Source organism: Bombina bombina, chromosome 2 (assembly GCF_027579735.1).
Source record: "Bombina bombina isolate aBomBom1 chromosome 2, aBomBom1.pri, whole genome shotgun sequence".
Classification (NCBI taxonomy): domain Eukaryota; kingdom Metazoa; phylum Chordata; class Amphibia; order Anura; family Bombinatoridae; genus Bombina; species Bombina bombina.
This window is the reverse complement of record NC_069500.1, coordinates 1,388,096,986-1,388,116,384: the sequence shown is the minus strand read 5'-3', so window position 1 is coordinate 1,388,116,384 and position 19,399 is coordinate 1,388,096,986. Positions and strand designations below refer to the sequence as shown.

The following is a 19,399-nucleotide window of genomic DNA, read 5'->3' as shown; positions in this document are numbered from 1 at the left end:
GAGTTTTAGGCTGCTTTTTTGCAGGTGTTAGACTTTTTTTCAGCCGGCTCTCCCCGTTGATTCCTATGGGGAAATCGTGCACAAGCACGTTACACCAGCTCACCGCTGACTTAAGCAGCGCTGGTATTGGAGTGCGGTAATGAGCAAAATTTTGCTTAACGCTCACTTCTTGTCTTTTAACGACGGGTTTCTGAAAACTCGTAATACCAACACTGTAGGTAAGTGAGCGGTGAGACAAAACTGCTCGTTAGCACCACATAGCCTCTAACGCAAAACTCGTAATCTAGGTGCAAGTGTGCAGTGTCCATTACTTCCTGTCACAGCCCTACAATGAGGCTATAACAACTACAGGAAGGTTTAGCTAGCCTAGAGTCATAAAACTTTTATTGTAGGGAGAGTAGCATGAGTTGGTTCACTATAGGTGAATAGACAATAAACAGGGAGTCAGATTTGCTCATGCTCAGATCAGTCAGACTGTACCCTAAGCTGCTAGGGTGCCATCTCTCCTATCACACTGGGGACAGGGGCTACAATGATTAATTCTAAGTGCTCATTTTGGAAGAAAACAAGCTGTTATGTAACACAATCTGTTTCTTTTTATGTTTACTTTGATTTAGCATATGTGTTTTTACCAAAGGAGCACTGATTAATATCCCTTTAATGGGCATCTACAACAATATTATCTAGATACATATTACAAACAAAAGAAAACAAATAACTCACCAGCTATTTTCAAATAAAATGGAAAAAATATTTTTCAGTACTATAAGTTAGCAAAATCATGTAAACTCATTAGCCAAAGTGTGCGCGTTATCTCTTGTTGCAGCCTCCCACTAAAATAGGGATTGTGCATAGGTTATATTTCTTCTTTTCTTTGGCAACCTGTAACTTGTATTACTCAGCAGCCAGCCACTTGCATGATGTAAGATGGACCCATCCCTGTTCTCATTGGAGATGTGGTACAATGTGTGCGAACACCATCATTGTATTACTGAATTTATACTGTACTACAGATGGGGCATAGAGAGGGTCCCTATAGTGTTAGAGGGGTTGCCTTTGTTTTGTTTTTTATTATGATGTGTCCCTTAGATGTTATAGAAGTTTTTCCATTAGAGGTTATGGAGAGGAATTTCTTGAGCATTAGTGGGGTTTGCGTTGGAGAGGATGTGTTTCGGGGGTCTATTGGGAGTTAGAGGGGTCTGGTAGGGTGGTCCATTAGGGGTTCGAATGGGGGGGGGGTGTACGGAATGCTAGGATCTATGGTAATATAGTAAGGCCAGGGTTGTGTTGAAGTAAGCCAGGTCATGAAGTAAGCCAGGACTGGTGTGGCTAGAGATTATTTTGGTGGGAGGGTCACATTTAAGATGAGACGTACCATTAATAATATGAGAAGGTAATTAATTCATGCTTGACTCCTCTGCATTGCATTTTCCCACCATGTCACCAGGTCAATAAATGTGCAATACTTGAGTATAGCCAGTTACATATAATTTGCTACTATGGCAGTTTGGGTAATAATAATTGCACTAGGTTTCTGTTTGGATGGAACTGTTTGAACCAAAATGTCAGCATTGAGATCTTGCCCAATGTGTTTAAAGAGAAATCTGACAGATTATAATCATTACAGCTAGTTATAATGAGTTACTATATTAGAGTAATACTGAACTGTGTTTTTATGGAAGGTTAGAGTTACAGACATCAGATAAGCAGAGACATAACTACTGTTTACCAGTCAGTAGATGGAAAACGTTTGGGGCAACGATAAAAAGATGAAGCCTGAAGAATTCTGAGGTTTTGAAAATCTTTTGTTCAAAATCTTCAAATGTTACTTTTGAATCCAAAAGCTGCCAAGCTGGGTCATCAGGCCAATGAGTTTCAATAAAATCTTCTGGATCCGTAAGAAAGAAGAAATCATCATAGCTGCAAATTAAGGAAAATAGAGTCATATGGAACGTACTGAAACTGCAAAAGGTTCTTCACGGCAAAACTATTATAGTATTTAAAGGGATAGTAAAGTCAAAATTAAACTGTCATGATTAGATAGAGCATGCAATTTAAAGGGACAGGAAACAACAACATTTTCTTTCACGATTTGCATAAACATACAATTATAAACAACTTTCCAATTTACTTCCATTATCAAATTTGCTTCATTCTCTTGTTATCTTTTGCTGAAGGAACAGCATTACACTACTGGCAGCTAGCTGAACACATCTAGTTAGCCAATCACAAGAGACAAATGTGTGCAGGCACCAATCAGCAGCTGGCTCACACTAGTGTAGGATATGTGCAAATTCTTCTTCAACAAGGGACACCAGGAGTACAAAGCACGTTGAAAATAGAAGTAATTTTAAAAGTGTATAAAAATGACCTGCTCTTTCTGAATCATGAACGTTTCATATTGACTTTCCTATACCTTTAATAATAGTTTAATATATTATTACTCAGTGGAGTATTTTATTATTATTTAGTATGCATACAGTGGTTATGCTAATTAGGAGAAACCTTCTTTACAAAGTAAAATAAAGCAAACGGTGCCTGTATTTGGAAAAGACTGGGTCTACTGACCAATAAGTAACTCAGATTGTCGTTAGAATGTTAACAAACAGCTGACCAGACAGGGACGAGCTGTAACCTCATTCTTACCTTGGGATGAAGATTCTGTTCTGCAGGTCAACAGTGCCAGCTCCCCAGCAGGCGTCCAGCAGGTACCACTGATTGTCCAGCTCCACAGCATTCCACATGTGGTTGGATTTGGTCCTGTGAAAGCTGTGCCCTTTGTTGTGCTCCGTGCCACGGCTGTATCCTGCTACTTCACGGCATCGTATCCCCACTTCCCTGAGAGATAAATAAGCTGTTAATTTTTTTCCATCTGGTAGCATTTTAACCCATAGATCTTCACTGCTGAATTTCAGGAAACTTCTGGCTTTTGTGTATTCTACCATACTACTAATAATTCATTTCACAATTAAGTACAACCTATGTTTAATAATTTAGTTGAACATAATCTGTCATACCTATACTGAATCTATATGTATCGTTTTTTATTAAAGCAACACTCAAAACAAAATTATGATTGAGATAGAGCAATTATTAACAACTTTTTAATTTACTTCCATTAACAAAATGTGCACAGTCTTTTAATAGTTACACTTTTTGAGTCACCAGCTCCTACTGAGCATGTGCAAGAATTCACAGAATATACGTATGTGATTGGCTGATGGCTGTCACATGGCACAGGGGGAGTACAAATAGACACAACTTTGAAATGTGCTAGTGCATTGCCTTTTTATCATTTGTTTAATTATACTGCATTTTCTGGGGCTTTAAAGTTACAGCATACTCAGGTAGGCATCAGATACAAGTTCATTGTATTTAAAGCTGGGTCCCTCCACCCCAACTGGGAGGTTGTTTTCTGCTGCTGTCTTTTGTATATATAGCCTTTCTTTAGTCATTACTGTGATATTGAAATTTTCAGTATAGGTGGAGGTTAGTCAAAAAAAAAATAAAAAAAAATAAAGGTAAACTAGCTATTTGAAACAGTTTTATACACTCGAGCAGGTAAAATGAATCACAGGGAACACATCAACGAGGAAAAAAATATACTGTTCCTTTACAAACCTTTCATCAACAATCGAAAAGAAGATAATCTACTGCAGTCTATTGATATTTTAGGACTTTATATTTTCTGTAATTTAGGTTATTCAATTTCTAGAGATTTTAAAATGTTGGATGTTGGGTGAGATATTGGTGATGGTGGAATAGAGGGGGGCTTACTAATGTGGGAGATCATATAGGGTGTGCTTTGTCAGGGAATTAGAGATGGATGAGGTTTAATTGCAGGGGCGTAGTCAGGTTAGCAATGGTTATGGTTAAATTACTAAGCGAACCTGAGTAAGCACTGGTTAGAGTTTAATTGCAGTAGGGGATATTATGAGTATGGTTACTGCGCTAGTACTCTGGTACCTAAGTAAAATAGGTCACAGTGTTATAGCTGCTGGGATAAGGGAGCATTATTATTTAAGGAACAGTCTGGTAAAAATTTAACTTTCACGAGTCAGATAGGACATGCAATTTTAAACAACATTGTAACTTACTTTTATCGTCATATTTACTTTGTTCTCTTGGATTCTTTGTTGAAAGCTAAACCTAGGAAGGCCCATATGCTAATTTTGAAGGCCGTCTCCTATCACAGTGCATTTTGCCTTTTTTCACAGCTAGACAGCACTAGTTCATGTGTGCCATATAGATAGCATTGTGCTCACTCGTGAGCACAGCACTGATTGGCTAAAATGGAAGTCTGTCAAAACAACTGAAATAAAGGGCAGTCTGCAGAGGCTTAGATGCAATTTAATCACAGAGTTAAAAAGTGTATTAATATAACCGTGTTGGTTATGCCAGACTGGAGAATGGGTCTTAAAGAGATTATCTATCTAAGATGATCAGAAAATATCACACAAACATCTCTGAAAAAAAGGAACATATATTACCTAAAAATTTCCACAATAGGATTATCTCATTGTAGATGGACTTTAAACATGCAATTCAAATGCCTGTTCTGGGGATTAGCAAGAAGAGTGAATTTGGCATGTGCAGGCATAGTCACTTTATTTTCATCCTCAATTCAAGAATGTTTACTCCAAAATCTTATGAGATCACAGTAAAATCCATATGATTATGGTGCAATCCCACAAGATCACAACATAGTTTTACATTTTCTTTCTCATAGCTGCATTCGGCTTATGTTGAGTAACTTTTCCTTTTAAATGCAAGATTCCATTGGACATTTCCCTTATCCTTTGTGCCAAATCCCTCACTGTATTATCGTGGATCCTCATTCACAAAATAAAGAAGGTACTAGACCCTTCAACACCCCTTTTCCTGGCATAGTAAGATAACCAACCCCATACCAGTATCACCAAAATGTTAGAGAAAGGTTCACAATATCAACCGTCACACAAGAACAGCAAAAAATCAGATGTCACAACATGAGGGACTGACAATTTTTTTCTTTTTTAAGACACAGTGATTCCACGGAATCATCAATTACTGTTGTGAATATCACTCCTGGCCAGCAGGAGGAGGCAAAGAGCACCACAGCAAAGCTGTTAAGTATCACCTCCCTTCCCACAACCCCAGTCATTCTCTTTACTTCAAGGCAAGGAGGAGGTAAGTTTTTGGTGTCTGATGAGGATTGGATTTATTTCACTTGAAGCAAGATTTTATTATTTTGAAATCCAGAGTAGGTTTACTCTGACCTTTCCTCTCAAGATTGGGTCTAGCTGTACTCCATGTTAGTCTCTTCAGTAGGGCAGTGGTGGCTTTAAAGCAGTTAGGAACTTGTAAGGTGGGCCTTGCTCCGTTTTCCTAACATATTTGCTGCCCAGAGTATAGAAAGCCTGAGTAGGTTTACTCTGATCTTTCTCTATTTACAGGCCTCTGTCAGGAGTGGCATCCTCTCATGCTTGGTAGACTGTCCTCCTGCCAGAAAGCTAGATGCAGGTAAGTGCCTTTTTTTCTTCTAGTAGGGAGATGGGCAATTACGAAGTCTGCATTGTTAAAGGGACACTGAACCCAACTTTCTAATTTACTCCTATTATCAATTTTTCTTGGTTCTCTTGCTATCTTTATTTGAAAAAGAAGGCATCTAAGCTAAGGAGCCAGCCAATTTTTGATCCAGACCCTGGATAGCACTTGTTTATTGGTGGTTGAATTTATCCACCAATCAGCAAGAACAACAAATAAACAAATAAAGATACCAAGAGAATGAAGACAATTTGATAATAGGAGTAAATTAGAAAGTTGCTTAAAATCACGAATCACAAAAGAAAAAAAATGGGTTCAGTGTCCCTTTAAGGGACATATATATTCTGTATCAGGATATTTCAAGGCAGGGAGCGGGCACTTATAATGTGACTGGAGACGGGTTATTACCTTCTAGGGATGGAGGTATATACCCTTTACTTATTGTGGGCAGCATAGCAAGCTTATGATTGAGTCACGGCATGTTTATGGTATTATATGCTACAAAATAATATAGCCGTTTTGCTCAGTGTATGTTTAACAGCAAGTCAGACTTCAGTTTCCTTTTCTGTGATTGCACTGCCCATTTTTGCAAAACAGTTTACTTCTATATGTACGGTTTGTCACTTTATTCTTTGATGGATAATGCATTTTTATTTGTCGGGGGCAGCAGCACAAATGTATTGCGTAAATCCTATGCAGCGCGACGGTCCTCCGCCATTACACATTTCTGTGGCGGGAAGGACTCTGCAGTATGGAGACTAACGCCTAGATTTAGAGTTCTGCGGCCAAAGGGGTGCGTAGCTAACGCTGGCTTTTTTCTGGCCGCACCTTTTAAATACCGCTGGTATTGAGAGTTCACAGAATGGCTGCGTTAGGCTCCAAAAAAGGAGCGTAGAGCATATTTAACGCAACTTCAACTCTCGATACCAGCGGTGCTTACGGACGTGGCCAGCTTCAAAAACGTGCTTGTGCACGATTCCCCCATAGGAAACAAGGGGGCTGTTTGAGCTGAAAAAAAACCTAACACCTGCAAAAAAGCCGCGTTCAGCTCCTAACGCAGCCCCATTGTTTTCTATGGGGAAACATTTCCTACGTCTGCACCTAACACTCTAACATGTACCCCGAGTCTAAACACCCCTAACCTTACACTTATTAACCCCTATTCTGCCGCCCCCGCTATCGCTGACCCCTGCATATTATTATTAACCCCTAATCTGCCGCTCCGTAAAACGCCGCTACTTACATTATCCCTATGTACCCCTAATCTGCTGCCCCTAACACCGCCGACCCCTATATTATATTAATTAACCCCTAATCTGCCCCCCACAACGTCGCCTCCACCTGCCTACACTTATTAACCCCTAATCTGCCGAGCGGACCGCACCGCTATTATAATAAAGTTATTAACCCCTAATCTGCCTCACTCCCGCCTCAATAACCCTATAATAAATAGTATTAACCCCTAATCTGCCCTCCCTAACATCGCCGACACCTAACTTCAAGTATTAACCCCTAATCTGCCAATCGGAGCTCACCGCTACTCTAATAAATTTTTTAACCCCTAAAGCTAATTTAACCCTAACCCTAACACCCCCCTAAGTTAAATATAATTTTATTCTAACGAAATAAATTAACTCTTATTAAATAAATTATTCCTATTTAAATCTAAATACTTACCTGTAAAATAAACCCTAATATAGCTACAATATAAATTATAATTATATTATAGCTATTTTAGGATTAATATTTATTTTACAGGCAACTTTGTATTTATTTTAACCAGGTACAATAGCTATTAAATAGTTAAGAACTATTTAATAGCTAAAATAGTTAAAATAATTACAAAATTACCTGTAAAATAAATCCTAACCTAAGTTACAATTAAACCTAACACTACACTATCAATAAATAAATTAAATAAAATACCTACAATTATCTACAATTAAACCTAACACTACACTATCAATAAATTAATTAAATACAATATCTACAATTATCTACAATTAAACCTAACACTACACTATCAATAAATTAATTAAATACAATATCTACAAATAAATACAATGAAATAAACTAACTAAAGTACAAAAAATAAAAAAGAACTAAGTTACAAAAAATAAAAAAATATTTACAAACATTAGAAAAATATTACAACAATTTTAAACTAATTACACCTACTCTAAGCCCCCTAATAAAATAACAAAGCCCCCCAAAATAAAAAAATGCCCTACCCTATTCTAAATTAAAAAAGTTCAAAGCTCTTTTACCTTACCAGCCCTGAACAGGGCCCTTTGTGGGGCATGCCCCAAAGAATTCAGCTCTTTTGCCTGTAAAAAAAACACATACAATACCCCCCCAACATTACAACCCACCACCCACATACCCCTAATCTAACCCTAACCCCCCTTAAATAAACCTAACACTAAGCCCCTGAAGATCTTCCTACCTTATCTTCACCATACCAGGTTCACCGATCGGTCCTCGGAAGTGTTGATCCAAGCCCAAGCGGGGGGCTGAAGAGTGACGTCCATCCTCGGGCTGAAGTCTGGATACAAGCGGCGGCTGAAGAAATCCATCAACGGGCTGAAGTCGGAAGTCCATCATCAGGATGAAGTCTTCTATCAAGCCGCATCTTCAATCTTCTTTCTTCTGGAGTGGAGCCATCTTCTTCCAAGCCGATGCGAAACATCCTCTTCAACCGACGCCTACTCGCCGAATGACGGTTCCTTTAAATGACGTCATCCAAGATGGCGTCCCTCGAATTCCGATTGGCTGATAGGATTCTATCAGCCAATCAGAATTAAGGTAGGAATATTCTGATTGGCTGATGGAATCAGCCAATCAGAATCAAGTTCAATCCGATTGGCTGATCCAATCAGCCAATCAGATTGAGCTCGCATTCTATTGGCTGATCGGAACAGCCAATCAGAATTAAGGTAGGAATATTGGCTGATCGGAACAGCCAATAGAATGCGAGCTCAATCTGATTGGCTGATTGGATCAGCCAATCGGATTGAACTTGATTCTGATTGGCTGATTCCATCAGCCAATCAGAATATTCCTACCTTAATTCTGATTGGCTGATAGAATCCTATCAGCCAATCGGAATTCGAGGGACGCCATCTTGGATGACGTCATTTAAAGGAACCGTCATTCGGCGAGTAGGCGTCGTTAGAAGAGGATGTTCTGCGTCGGCTTGGAAGAAGATGGCTCCGCTCCGCTCCAGAAGAAAGAAGATTGAAGATGCGGCTTGATAGAAGACTTCATCCCGATGATGGACTTCCGACTTCAGCCCGATGATGGATTTCTTCAGCCGCCGCTTGGATCCAGACTTCAGCCCGAGGATGGACGTCACTCTTCAGCCCCCCCGCTTGGGCTTGGATCAACACTTCCGAGGACCGATCGGTGAACCTGGTATGGTGAAGGTAAGGTAGGAAGATCTTCAGGGGCTTAGTGTTAGGTTTATTTAAGGGGGGTTTGGGTTAGATTAGGGGTATGTGGGTGGTGGGTTGTAATGTTGGGGGGGGGTATTGTATGTGTTTTTTTTACAGGCAAAAGAGCTGAATTCTTTGGGGCATGCCCCGCAAAGGGCCCTGTTCAGGGCTGGTAAGGTAAAAGAGCTTTGAACTTTTTTAATTTAGAATAGGGTAGGGCATTTTTTTATTTTGGGGAGCTTTGTTATTTTATTAGGGGGCTTAGAGTAGGTGTAATTAGTTTAAAATTGTTGTAATATTTTTCTAATGTTTGTAAATATTTTTTTATTTTTTGTAACTTAGTTCTTTTTTATTTTTTGTACTTTAGTTAGTTTATTTCATTGTATTTATTTGTAGATATTGTATTTAATTAATTTATTTATTGATAGTGTAGTGTTAGGTTTAATTGTAGATAATTGTAGATATTGTATTTAATTAATTTATTAATAGTGTAGTGTTAGGTTTAATTGTAACTTAGGTTAGGATTTATTTTACAGGTAATTTTGTAATTATTTTAACTATTTTAGCTATTAAATAGTTCTTAACTATTTAATAGCTATTGTACCTGGTTAAAATAAATACAAAGTTGCCTGTAAAATAAATATTAATCCTAAAATAGCTATAATATAATTATAATTTATATTGTAGCTATATTAGGGTTTATTTTACAGGTAAGTATTTAGATTTAAATAGGAATAATTTATTTAATAAGAGTTAATTTATTTCGTTAGAATAAAATTATATTTAACTTAGGGGGGTGTTAGGGTTAAAATTAGCTTTAGGGGTTAAAAAATTTATTAGAGTAGCGGTGAGCTCCGATCGGCAGATTAGGGGTTAATACTTGAAGTTAGGTGTCGGCGATGTTAGGGAGGGCAGATTAGGGGTTAATACTATTTATTATAGGGTTATTGAGGCGGGAGTGAGGCGGATTAGGGGTTAATAACTTTATTATAATAGCGGTGCGGTCCGCTCGGCAGATTAGGGGTTAATAAGTGTAGGTAGCTGGCGGCGACGTTGTGGGGGGCAGATTAGGGGTTAATAAATATAATATAGGGGTCGGCGGTGTTAGGGGCAGCAGATTAGGGGTACATAGCTATAATGTAGGTGGTGGCGGCGTGCGGACGGCAGATTAGGGGTTAATAAGTGTAGGTAGCTGGCGGCGATGTTGTGGGGGGCAGATTAGGGGTTAATCAATATAATATAGGGGTCGGCGGTGTTAGGGGCAGCAGATTAGGGGTACATAGCTATAATGTAGGTGGCGGCAGCGTGCTGACGGCAGATTAGGGGTTAATAAGTGTAGGTAGCTGGCGGCGACGTTGTGGGGGCAGATTAGGGGTTAATAAATATAATATAGGGGTCGGCGGTGTTAGGGCCAGCAGATTAGGGGTACATAGGGATAACGTAGTTGGCGGCAGTGTACGGAGCGGAAGATTACGGGTTAAAAATTTTTTATAGAGTGGCGGCGATGTGGGGGGGGGGGCTCGGTTTAGGGGTACATAGGTAGTTTATGGGTGTTAGTGTACTGTAGAGCACAGTAGTTAAGAGCTTTATAAACCGGTGTTAGCCCAGAAAGCTCTTAAATACTGATTTTTTTCTGCGGCTGGAGTTTTGTCGTTAGATTTCTAACACTCACTTCAGCCACGACTCTAAATACCGGAGTTAGAAAGATCCCATTGAAAAGATAGGATACGCAATTGATGTAAGGGGATCTGCGGTATGGAAAAGTCGCGGCTGAAAGTGAGCGTTAGACCCTTTCCTGACTGACTAAAAATACCAGAGGGCGGTAAAAACCAGCGTTAGGAGCCTCTAACGCTGGTTTTGATGGCTACCGCCCAACTCTAAATCTAGGCCTAAGTGAATCGTGTGCTTGCATAACTGTCCGGAATCTAGTTGGTGAGCCACGTGTCCCGCTTTCCGCTTTGATCAGGTGGAGCGGCGTCTTCCTTACTGCCCTTTTTTCAGAATGATATTGCAGCAGCAGAACTTTGCAGTGTTTCCAGGGAAGATTTTTTAGTTTAGACACCTCAGTCAGGCTGGGGTGTAGGATGGCTCTATTTTTCTATGTTGTGCTTGCATTTACTAGCTTTTCAGTATTTAAAGTGACATTGTCATTACATAATTAAATAAAGAATATTTTTTTATTTGTATCAGGACATGCTTCTGACAATCATGTTGGTATGTAAGGCACAAATTGTTTCTCTATGCAATTCTGTGCGGCTTGCTTTGTGACCGTTTTTTTGTATATTAAAGTGACAGCTAACTAAGTGACAATATTTAACTATTCAAATTTTAAATATTTCTGTCCTTGCCCTGTGTTCTTTTAAAAAATAACTCTGTTGGTTATTACACGCTGGCTCACCTTCAGTAGGCGCAAGCAGAGTATGTGAATCGTTTGTTTCCTTATTTCATAGGCAAACACTATACAATCATTTTTCAGCTATGTTTTCGCTAATCTCTTGAGGGTAGAGATAGGCACCAAGTACCAAGTACCTGCCGGCTTACCCAATAGCCCCTACGAAGTCTTCGTAGGGGCTATTGGGTAAGCCGGCAGGTACTTGGTGCCTACAAGCAACTTACAGCCATGGTGCTTTAAATGTTTTTCTGCTCACTTGGAGGTAATTTCACGACACTATGTCTAAAGCGGAATACGAGTGATATTATATCTCCATTACTTTGCACTATTGGACATTTTTATATGTTTATATTGCTGGACTTGGTTACTTACATCATTTATTCTCCTGCTAATTTGTATAGCGACCGCTATATTTGACACAGGTCACTTGCCATTACACTTACTCCCTCCTCTTCCAGCATATCTTTGGTATTTTCTCTTTGGCATTAAGTGCTTTTGGGCAGCACTTCTGGTTGAGGGGTCAAGTATTGGGAAGTTATTATTTTTACTAACATGGAGGACACACAATTTTACTCATTGATGCCAGTTATATCTAGAGATGAACCCTCTGTAGAACTTGCCAAAATATTTTCTACCAGTAGATCTGACTATGCACTAACAGATCTGTTCCAGGAAATGGACAAACTTTGCACAAAGGAAACCAGACTTCAGTAGGATATATGGACACTGGGGAAATATTTAGATATGAAAATGATACCCAGAGGCCTTAGAATTTCTAAATACCCCACCTTTGAAACAGAGGACACTGAATTTGTGGATAACTGGAACACTATACTTGATGAATGCTCAGTCAGATTAATGATTCTGTTGGTGTCCCATAAAAACAAATTGTTAAATGAAACTAGAGATAACATTAATATTATTCAAATAGAGCTAAATACACGTAAACATGAAATTGATTATCCCAGATTTGATGATGTTTTAAAGAAATCTGTAGCAAATGCAAAATCAACTGTTATGAGTACTAAGCATGTCAAATACCTGCGTGATAAAGCTGATTATGATACCAACACCATTCATGTATGGAATAAGACACATAGATTCAACACTCGTAGACAACACAACAGAAACAGGAGTAGGGGTAGGTCACGCAACAGAAATCATAGATCCAATAGTAGCCAGAGAGTTACATTTTCAGACAGTGACGTTGATTCTGGTGAAGACAGATATGTCTCTGACACCGATATCTGTAGTGAAACAAGACCAGGTATCTTGAAAAACACTGTTACACATGGGATGCAAGCAAATAGTGGTGCAGCTGCACCCTTTGTAAAATCTAAGGATAAAAACAAAAATAAATATATACCGACAACACATAACAGCATTGAGTCAAGTGAGATACAAGCTACGAATTCTCATTGTAGCAACACCCAATTAGAACAGGTTTTTTCAGTAGCCCCAATGAATCCCAAGGGAGGAGGGAATACACAGAATACACAGAACCGTTATCCACAGAGGATAACCAAGGGAACCAACAAGTATGCACCCTCAGTGTAATCAATTTGTCTAATACATTGTTAAGTGATTCACAGATTAAACTTTTGAGCCTTGGCTTAGGTTTTGTGCCTTCAACTGGTTTTGATTTGTTCAAAACCATGTTGGATGTAAATCGCTTAGTCCGCAATATTACACTGAAAAAACATTTCTTCAACAGTAATCAGGATACCGTACCCATCCCTGTGGGAGAACCTGGCCATGACATAACCAGAGTAAATTTGAACAATGATTTGTCATTTTCTGAAACTTGTGATGTAATTGCTCTGGATGCAATGGCCAGGGAAAACCTAACAGATATGAGTGAGCAACATTGTGTAAATAAATTTGTGGGTTTCAAAAAGGCATCCACATTCTATCCTATCCACAGCAGAGGCCCCCTTATAGAAAAATTCTATAATAGGGTAGAAAAAGATCTAAAAGATCTAGCCCTATATAAAAAGAAACTTCCTGATAATCTGTCTATTTCAGAAAGGAAGGCCCTAAAGGATTTGCAGGATAATGAACAGATTGTGATCCGCAATGCGGATAAGGAGGGCTCTGTTGTGGTTATGGATACTGTGGACTACAAAAATGAAGCACTACGCCAACTTAATGACCACACACAATACACCACTCTTTCCACAAATCCCACCAAACGTTTTCAGGTTGAACTTATGCACCTTCTGGACAATGGGATGGAACAAGGTTTTCTTGATAAGAACACCTTTGAATATTTGTATGTTGAGTTTCCTGTAACTCCTGTGTTCCACCATCTCCCGAAGGTGCATAAGTCCCTGATTAACGTTGTTGGTCGACCAATTGTTAGTGGGATCGGATCTCTTTTTGAGCACATATCAGAATGGCTAGATGCCATTTTATGTCCTTTGGTTCAGGCTTTACCCAGTTTTTTACAGGACACTAAACATGTCCTGAGAGTAATGGATGATCTGACATGGGATCCCACTTTCAGTTGGTTGACAGTTGATGTCACCGCTTTATATTCGTCCATACCCCATGAACGTGGCCTTGAGGCTCTCAATTGTATTCTGACACACTATTCTAACTTAGACACTGATTTCAAAAGGTATGTAATCGAAGTGACGGAATTTCTTCTATGTCACAATTATTTTGAGTTTGAGGGGGTTTTCTATCTCCAGAGATGTGGGACAGCTATGGGGGCTAAATTTGCCCCCTCCTATGCCAACCTGTATATGGGTTGGTGGGAGCTGTCCCACATCTATGGTGATCGGAACCCCTTCAGACTCAATATCATTTACTACGGTCGTTTTATCGATGATCTTCTCCTTATTTGGAGCGGTAACACTGAAGACAAAATTAAATTTCTTGATTACATCAACCAAAACAATCTGAATTTAAAATTCACGTCAGAGTCACATAGTGATACTATCAACTTTCTAGACATTTCCTTAAAGGGTAACACCTCAGGTAGGATAGATACGTGTATTTATAGGAAGCCCATATCGGGCAACTCAGTTTTACACGCAAAGAGTTGCCACCCCAAAAATGTCATGTACTCCATAGCCAAGGGACAGTTAATCAGGGCAAAACAAAACTGCTCAACAGAAGAAAGTTTCTCACAACACAAAGGAGACTTATTTGACCGTTTGGGTAGTAGAGGTTACCCTAAAAAAGTGATAAATAGGGCTGCGAGTGAAGTTCAGGGTATGGATCGAAAATCTATGCTAAAAGGGAGAAAAAAGAACAACTTTAAGAAACAGATGTCCAACAAGGTTACCTTTGTAACCGATTATAGTACTGAGTATGAGGCAATATGTGACATTGTGAAGAAACATTTCAAACTCCTTGTGGCAGATGACAGACTCATTACCTGTGTGGCTGAAGGTATAAGATGTTCTTACCGCCGCAACAAAACATTGGGCAATTACCTATCACCCACGGTTTTAAGCAGTCCTCGAGCCACATTGAGTTCATGGCTAACATCTAAAGGTATGTTTAGATGTGGGAATAGCAGATGAAAACCATGGGACTATGTCACTATATCAAACACATTTACATCTACAGTCACCCAACGCACATTTGATATTAACTATTGTTTAAATTGTACTTCGCAGTATGTCATCTATCTCATTACTTGCATTTTGTGTAATGTCCAATACGTTGGACTTACGACACGAGACATAAGATCTCGGATAAGGGAACATCTATCCACAATTAGAGTAGGGAAGTCATCCTCACCTATAGTCCAACATTTTTGTATTAAACATAATAAGGAGGCCTCCTCCTTCAGATGGCAAGCTATTGATTTCATACCGCATCCTAAAAGAGGTGGGGATAGACAAAAACTTCTTGAGAAACGTGAAATGCTGTGTATATTTAAACTTTCCACTAAAGTCCCTTTTGGACTAAATGCTGAGTATGATTTGATCAATTATTGGGAATAGCTGAGCTGTATATGTATGTACACATGCATGACATTTAATTCATATGTGTGTAGCAAGTGCAGGTCTTGCGCTTGGTACTTATTTATACTGGTGTACATTTATATACATCTGCAGGTACTAATTCTGGTTTACTTTCAAATGAGGTTTATTTTCATAACAATATTTGGGCTACCCCTGTTTCTCATATGTGTTGGATATATATAGTTTTACATTTAAGGTATTGATAATATCAGCATTTGCTAATGTTTTGCTGATATCTATGTGTCTTTCCATTAAGTGCATGTAGGCATGTTTGTATGCATTTCAATTTACAACTGTGTAGCAAGTTCAGTCTTGTGTCTGATGTGCATGCAGGCATAGATATAGACACCTTTAGCTCACAAGTATTATAAATGTAACATTTGCATATGTTTTATGGGTTCTATTTCTTCATCTATTTAATGTTGTCATTTTTCAGGTTCTTACGATGTTGCTGGTATATATGTGTAACACAGAATATATTGTGTGTAATATCTGTTAAAAGATATATATATATATATATATATATATATATATATGTACTTAACTTCAATACTTATATTGTTAGTTGAATAGTGGTACACTTGCAATTTCATGTAAGGAGTTTCCTTATTTGAGCTCTTAACCAATCAGGGCTATGCACACCCTTTTTAAATGAGTATGCATGTAACTTTTATTCAGCAGTAGTGATTACGGCGACAGCCGAAACGCGTATACTGTATTTCCTTGTTGTACCTCTGTCCCTCCATGGTCTGTTTTACTTTTTTGCATCAATAAATGCTAAGTTTTAATTTTACTATCATCGTTGCTGCTTAATCCTTTTCATTTGGTTGGATGACTTGATAAATAGGGGCCACAATGTCAAGAAATAAATACATTTATCAGGTAAGCATACATTTTTTTATTTCATTTTTAATACATTTTTATTAGTTTTTTTTTTTTTACATATTTTCACTATCATATTCAGCAAGACACAAATTAATAAAAAGGTATTCAGATTATGCATTACCATACATACATTATTTGCAGAAAAAAAAATCAATATGTCACAATAATGCAATATTGTTTGTGAGACATAATAAATGAAGTCAAGCAATGTGTAAAGGCTTTTTGTTCAAGCTGCCTGGGGTGGGGGTGGGAGGGAAGAGAAGAAATAAAAAGTTCTGGGCCCTTTCACCAGATCCCCAATAAAATTATTTTGGTATTTCTGAAGGGATAAATAAGATAATCTAGAGAAAAACTTTTAATAAATAAAGACCATTTCTTAAAAAAGGTATAGATATCTTGATCATTATTCAAGTCCACATTATGCTGTTTTAATATGTATTGTTTTTTCAAATAATTCTTAATTTCTAGAATATTAGGAGTAATTGTTTCTTTCCATTTCCTAAATATCAGGTATCTAACTTCTAGAATAACTAAATTGATCATTTTTTTATATTGACCATTTTGAGTTCCTTCCCACAGAAAAATTATTTGCGTAAGGTGAATATTTTACATTGGGCAGTTTAAGTGTATTAGATGCCCAATATGCTATTTTCTGCCAAGTTTATACATTTCGGGGCATTCCCAGAGCATATGCACCAAATTAGCCCTTGGGTAGGAACATTTTGGACAAGAGCTGAAAGAGAGGTTTCCCCATCTAAATCCCTTCTGTGGTGTATAATAAGTCCAAAAAAATAGCTTTACGTGGGATTCTGTCCAAGTTGAGGACAGTGTAGTTTGAGATGCCAGGCATAAAGACCTTTGAACAATACATATGTTTATATTTTCTGTGGAAATTAAATTACTCCACTGTTGAGATATTCCTCTCAAATTAGATTCACCCATTTGAGAAATAAGAACTTGATATCCAGTGGAGATGGATAGGAGTCCATTTTTGGCCAATTTGAGCTAGTCCTCAATTTTACCCCAGTGCCAGCTCCAAGGTACTGACAATTTTATTAAACTAATACCAATGGTCAAATGTTGAATATAGAATCTATCATGCATACTGTTAGAGAAAATGTCATAATTTGGCCTACTATTATGTGTCTTATGTTCTATTGATTTAATTAGAGAAGTTGAGGATAAAATACAAACTTTTTATTTGTACAAGTAGGTGGTAACCAAACAGCATCCTCAAGCATTAGGATTTCTTTCTAATGACACAGTGAGTCCACTGACTCACTGTGATGATCCTTGTGAATGGGAACATGAAGGTACGCATCCTTTAGGTCTATGGTTGTCATGAACTTACTCTCTTGCACCAAGGGAAGACTAGAGTGTATAGTCTCCATCTTGAATGATGGTACTCTGAGAACTTTTCTTAGACACTTCAAGTCTAAGATTGGTAGGAAAGTTCCCTCCTCTTTGGGAACTACAAACAGATTTGAGTAAAAATCCAGATCCCGTTCCTGTGGAAGAACTGGAACTATCACCCCCAGAGCGGCAAGGTCCTTGTCACAATGTAAGAACACCTCTCTTTCTATCTGGTCTACAGATAATCTAGAGATTAGAAACCTGCCTCTGGGAGGAAAAGTCTTGAACTCTAGTTTTTACCCCTGGGATACAATGTCCACCGCCCAGGGATCTGGAACATCCCAAACCCAGGCTTGAGCGAATTGAGAAAGTCTGCCCCCTACAAGATCCACTCCCGGATCGGGGGCAGGCCCTTAATGCTGACTTTGAATCATTTGCGGGCTTATTAGATTGCTTCCCTTTGTTCCAAGACTAATTGGGCTTCCAGGAAGGCTTGGACTGTTCCTGCTTGAAAGAGGGGGGGGCTTACCTGTAAAGTTTCAAAAGGAACGAAAATTACTCTGATGCTCTTTCTGTACTGCCAACAGGGCCAAGTACAAAGTACAAAACAAATACTGAAACATTAGTTTCAATTTAAAATTTAGCAACTTTTACTTAACATTACTTTAAACCAGTGGTCTCAAAGTACTGGCCCGGGGCTAAAGTGGCCTCAAGATAGTTTCATCTGGCTCTCCCTTGTTTAATAGGTAAACCATTCATTTGGGCTGTCAATTTCTCTTGTTAAGTGTAGTCAGTCCACGGGTCATCCATTACTTATGGAATATATCTCTTCCTAACAGGAAGCTGCAAGAGGATCACCCAGCAGAGCTTGCTACATAGCTCCTCCCCTCACATGTCATATTCAGTCATTCTCTTGCAGCCTAACTAGATAGGTCGCTGTGAGAGGTCTGTGGTGTTTTTTAACTTAGTTTATTTCTACAATCAAAAGTTTGTTATTTTAAATGGCACCGGAGTGTGCTGTTTATTCTCAGGCAGCATTAGAAGAAGAATCTGCCTGCGTTTTCTATGATCTTAGCAGACGTAACTAAGATCCACTGGCTGTTCTCATCTGAGGAGTGAGGTAACTTCAGAGAAGGGGAATAGCATGCAGGCCCCCCCTGCAAATGAGGTATGTGCAGTAATTATTTTTCTGAGGAATGGAATTGACTGAGAAAATACTGCTGATACCAATGTAAAGTAAGTTCAGCCTTAAATGCAGTGATAGCGACTGGTATTAGGCTGATGAGTGTGTGTACACTGAATGTATTTTTCTAAGGAATGGAATTGACTCTGAAAATACTGTTAATACTGAAATAATGTATGAGCCTTAACTGCAGTAAAAGCGACTGGTAGCAGGCTTATTAATAACAATTCATAACTTTTCAAATGTATGTTTAAAACGTTTACTGGCATGTTAATCATTTTTTGTGAGGTACTTGGTGATAAAACTTATTGGGGCATGATTTTTACCACATGGCCATCTTTGTTTTCTGCATAGAAACAGTTTTCTGAGCTTCCCCACTGTTGTAATATGAGTGGGAGGGGCCTATTTTAGCGCTTTTTTGCGCAGTAAAAATTCAGTCACAATCTGTCTACTTCATCCTCCATGATCCAGATCGTCTCTAGAGAGCTCAGGGGTCTTCAAAATTCATTTTGAGGGAGGTAATCAGTCACAGCAGACCTGTGACAGTGTGTTTTGACTGTGAAAAAAACGTTAATTATTAAATTGTTAATCCGTTTTTGGGTATTAAGGGGTTAATCATCCATTTGCTGGTGGGTGCAATCCTTTG

At 38.5% G+C, this 19,399-nt stretch overlaps 1 protein-coding gene across 4 annotated transcripts in view; it reads right to left on the bottom strand.

Annotated features, from left to right (window-relative positions):
* The window catches only part of LOC128650397 (kyphoscoliosis peptidase-like), a 155,120-nt gene that overhangs the window by 10,800 nt on the left and 124,921 nt on the right, over window positions 1-19,399 (bottom strand). For all 4 annotated transcript variants that reach the window (XM_053704316.1, XM_053704317.1, XM_053704319.1 and 1 more), the window contains 2 exons: window positions 2,647-2,838; window positions 1,730-1,920 (listed from right to left, as the gene is read on the bottom strand). In XM_053704316.1, coding sequence (XP_053560291.1) covers window positions 1,730-1,920; window positions 2,647-2,838 — 383 coding nt within the window. The remainder of the gene's footprint in view (window positions 1-1,729; window positions 1,921-2,646; window positions 2,839-19,399) is intronic.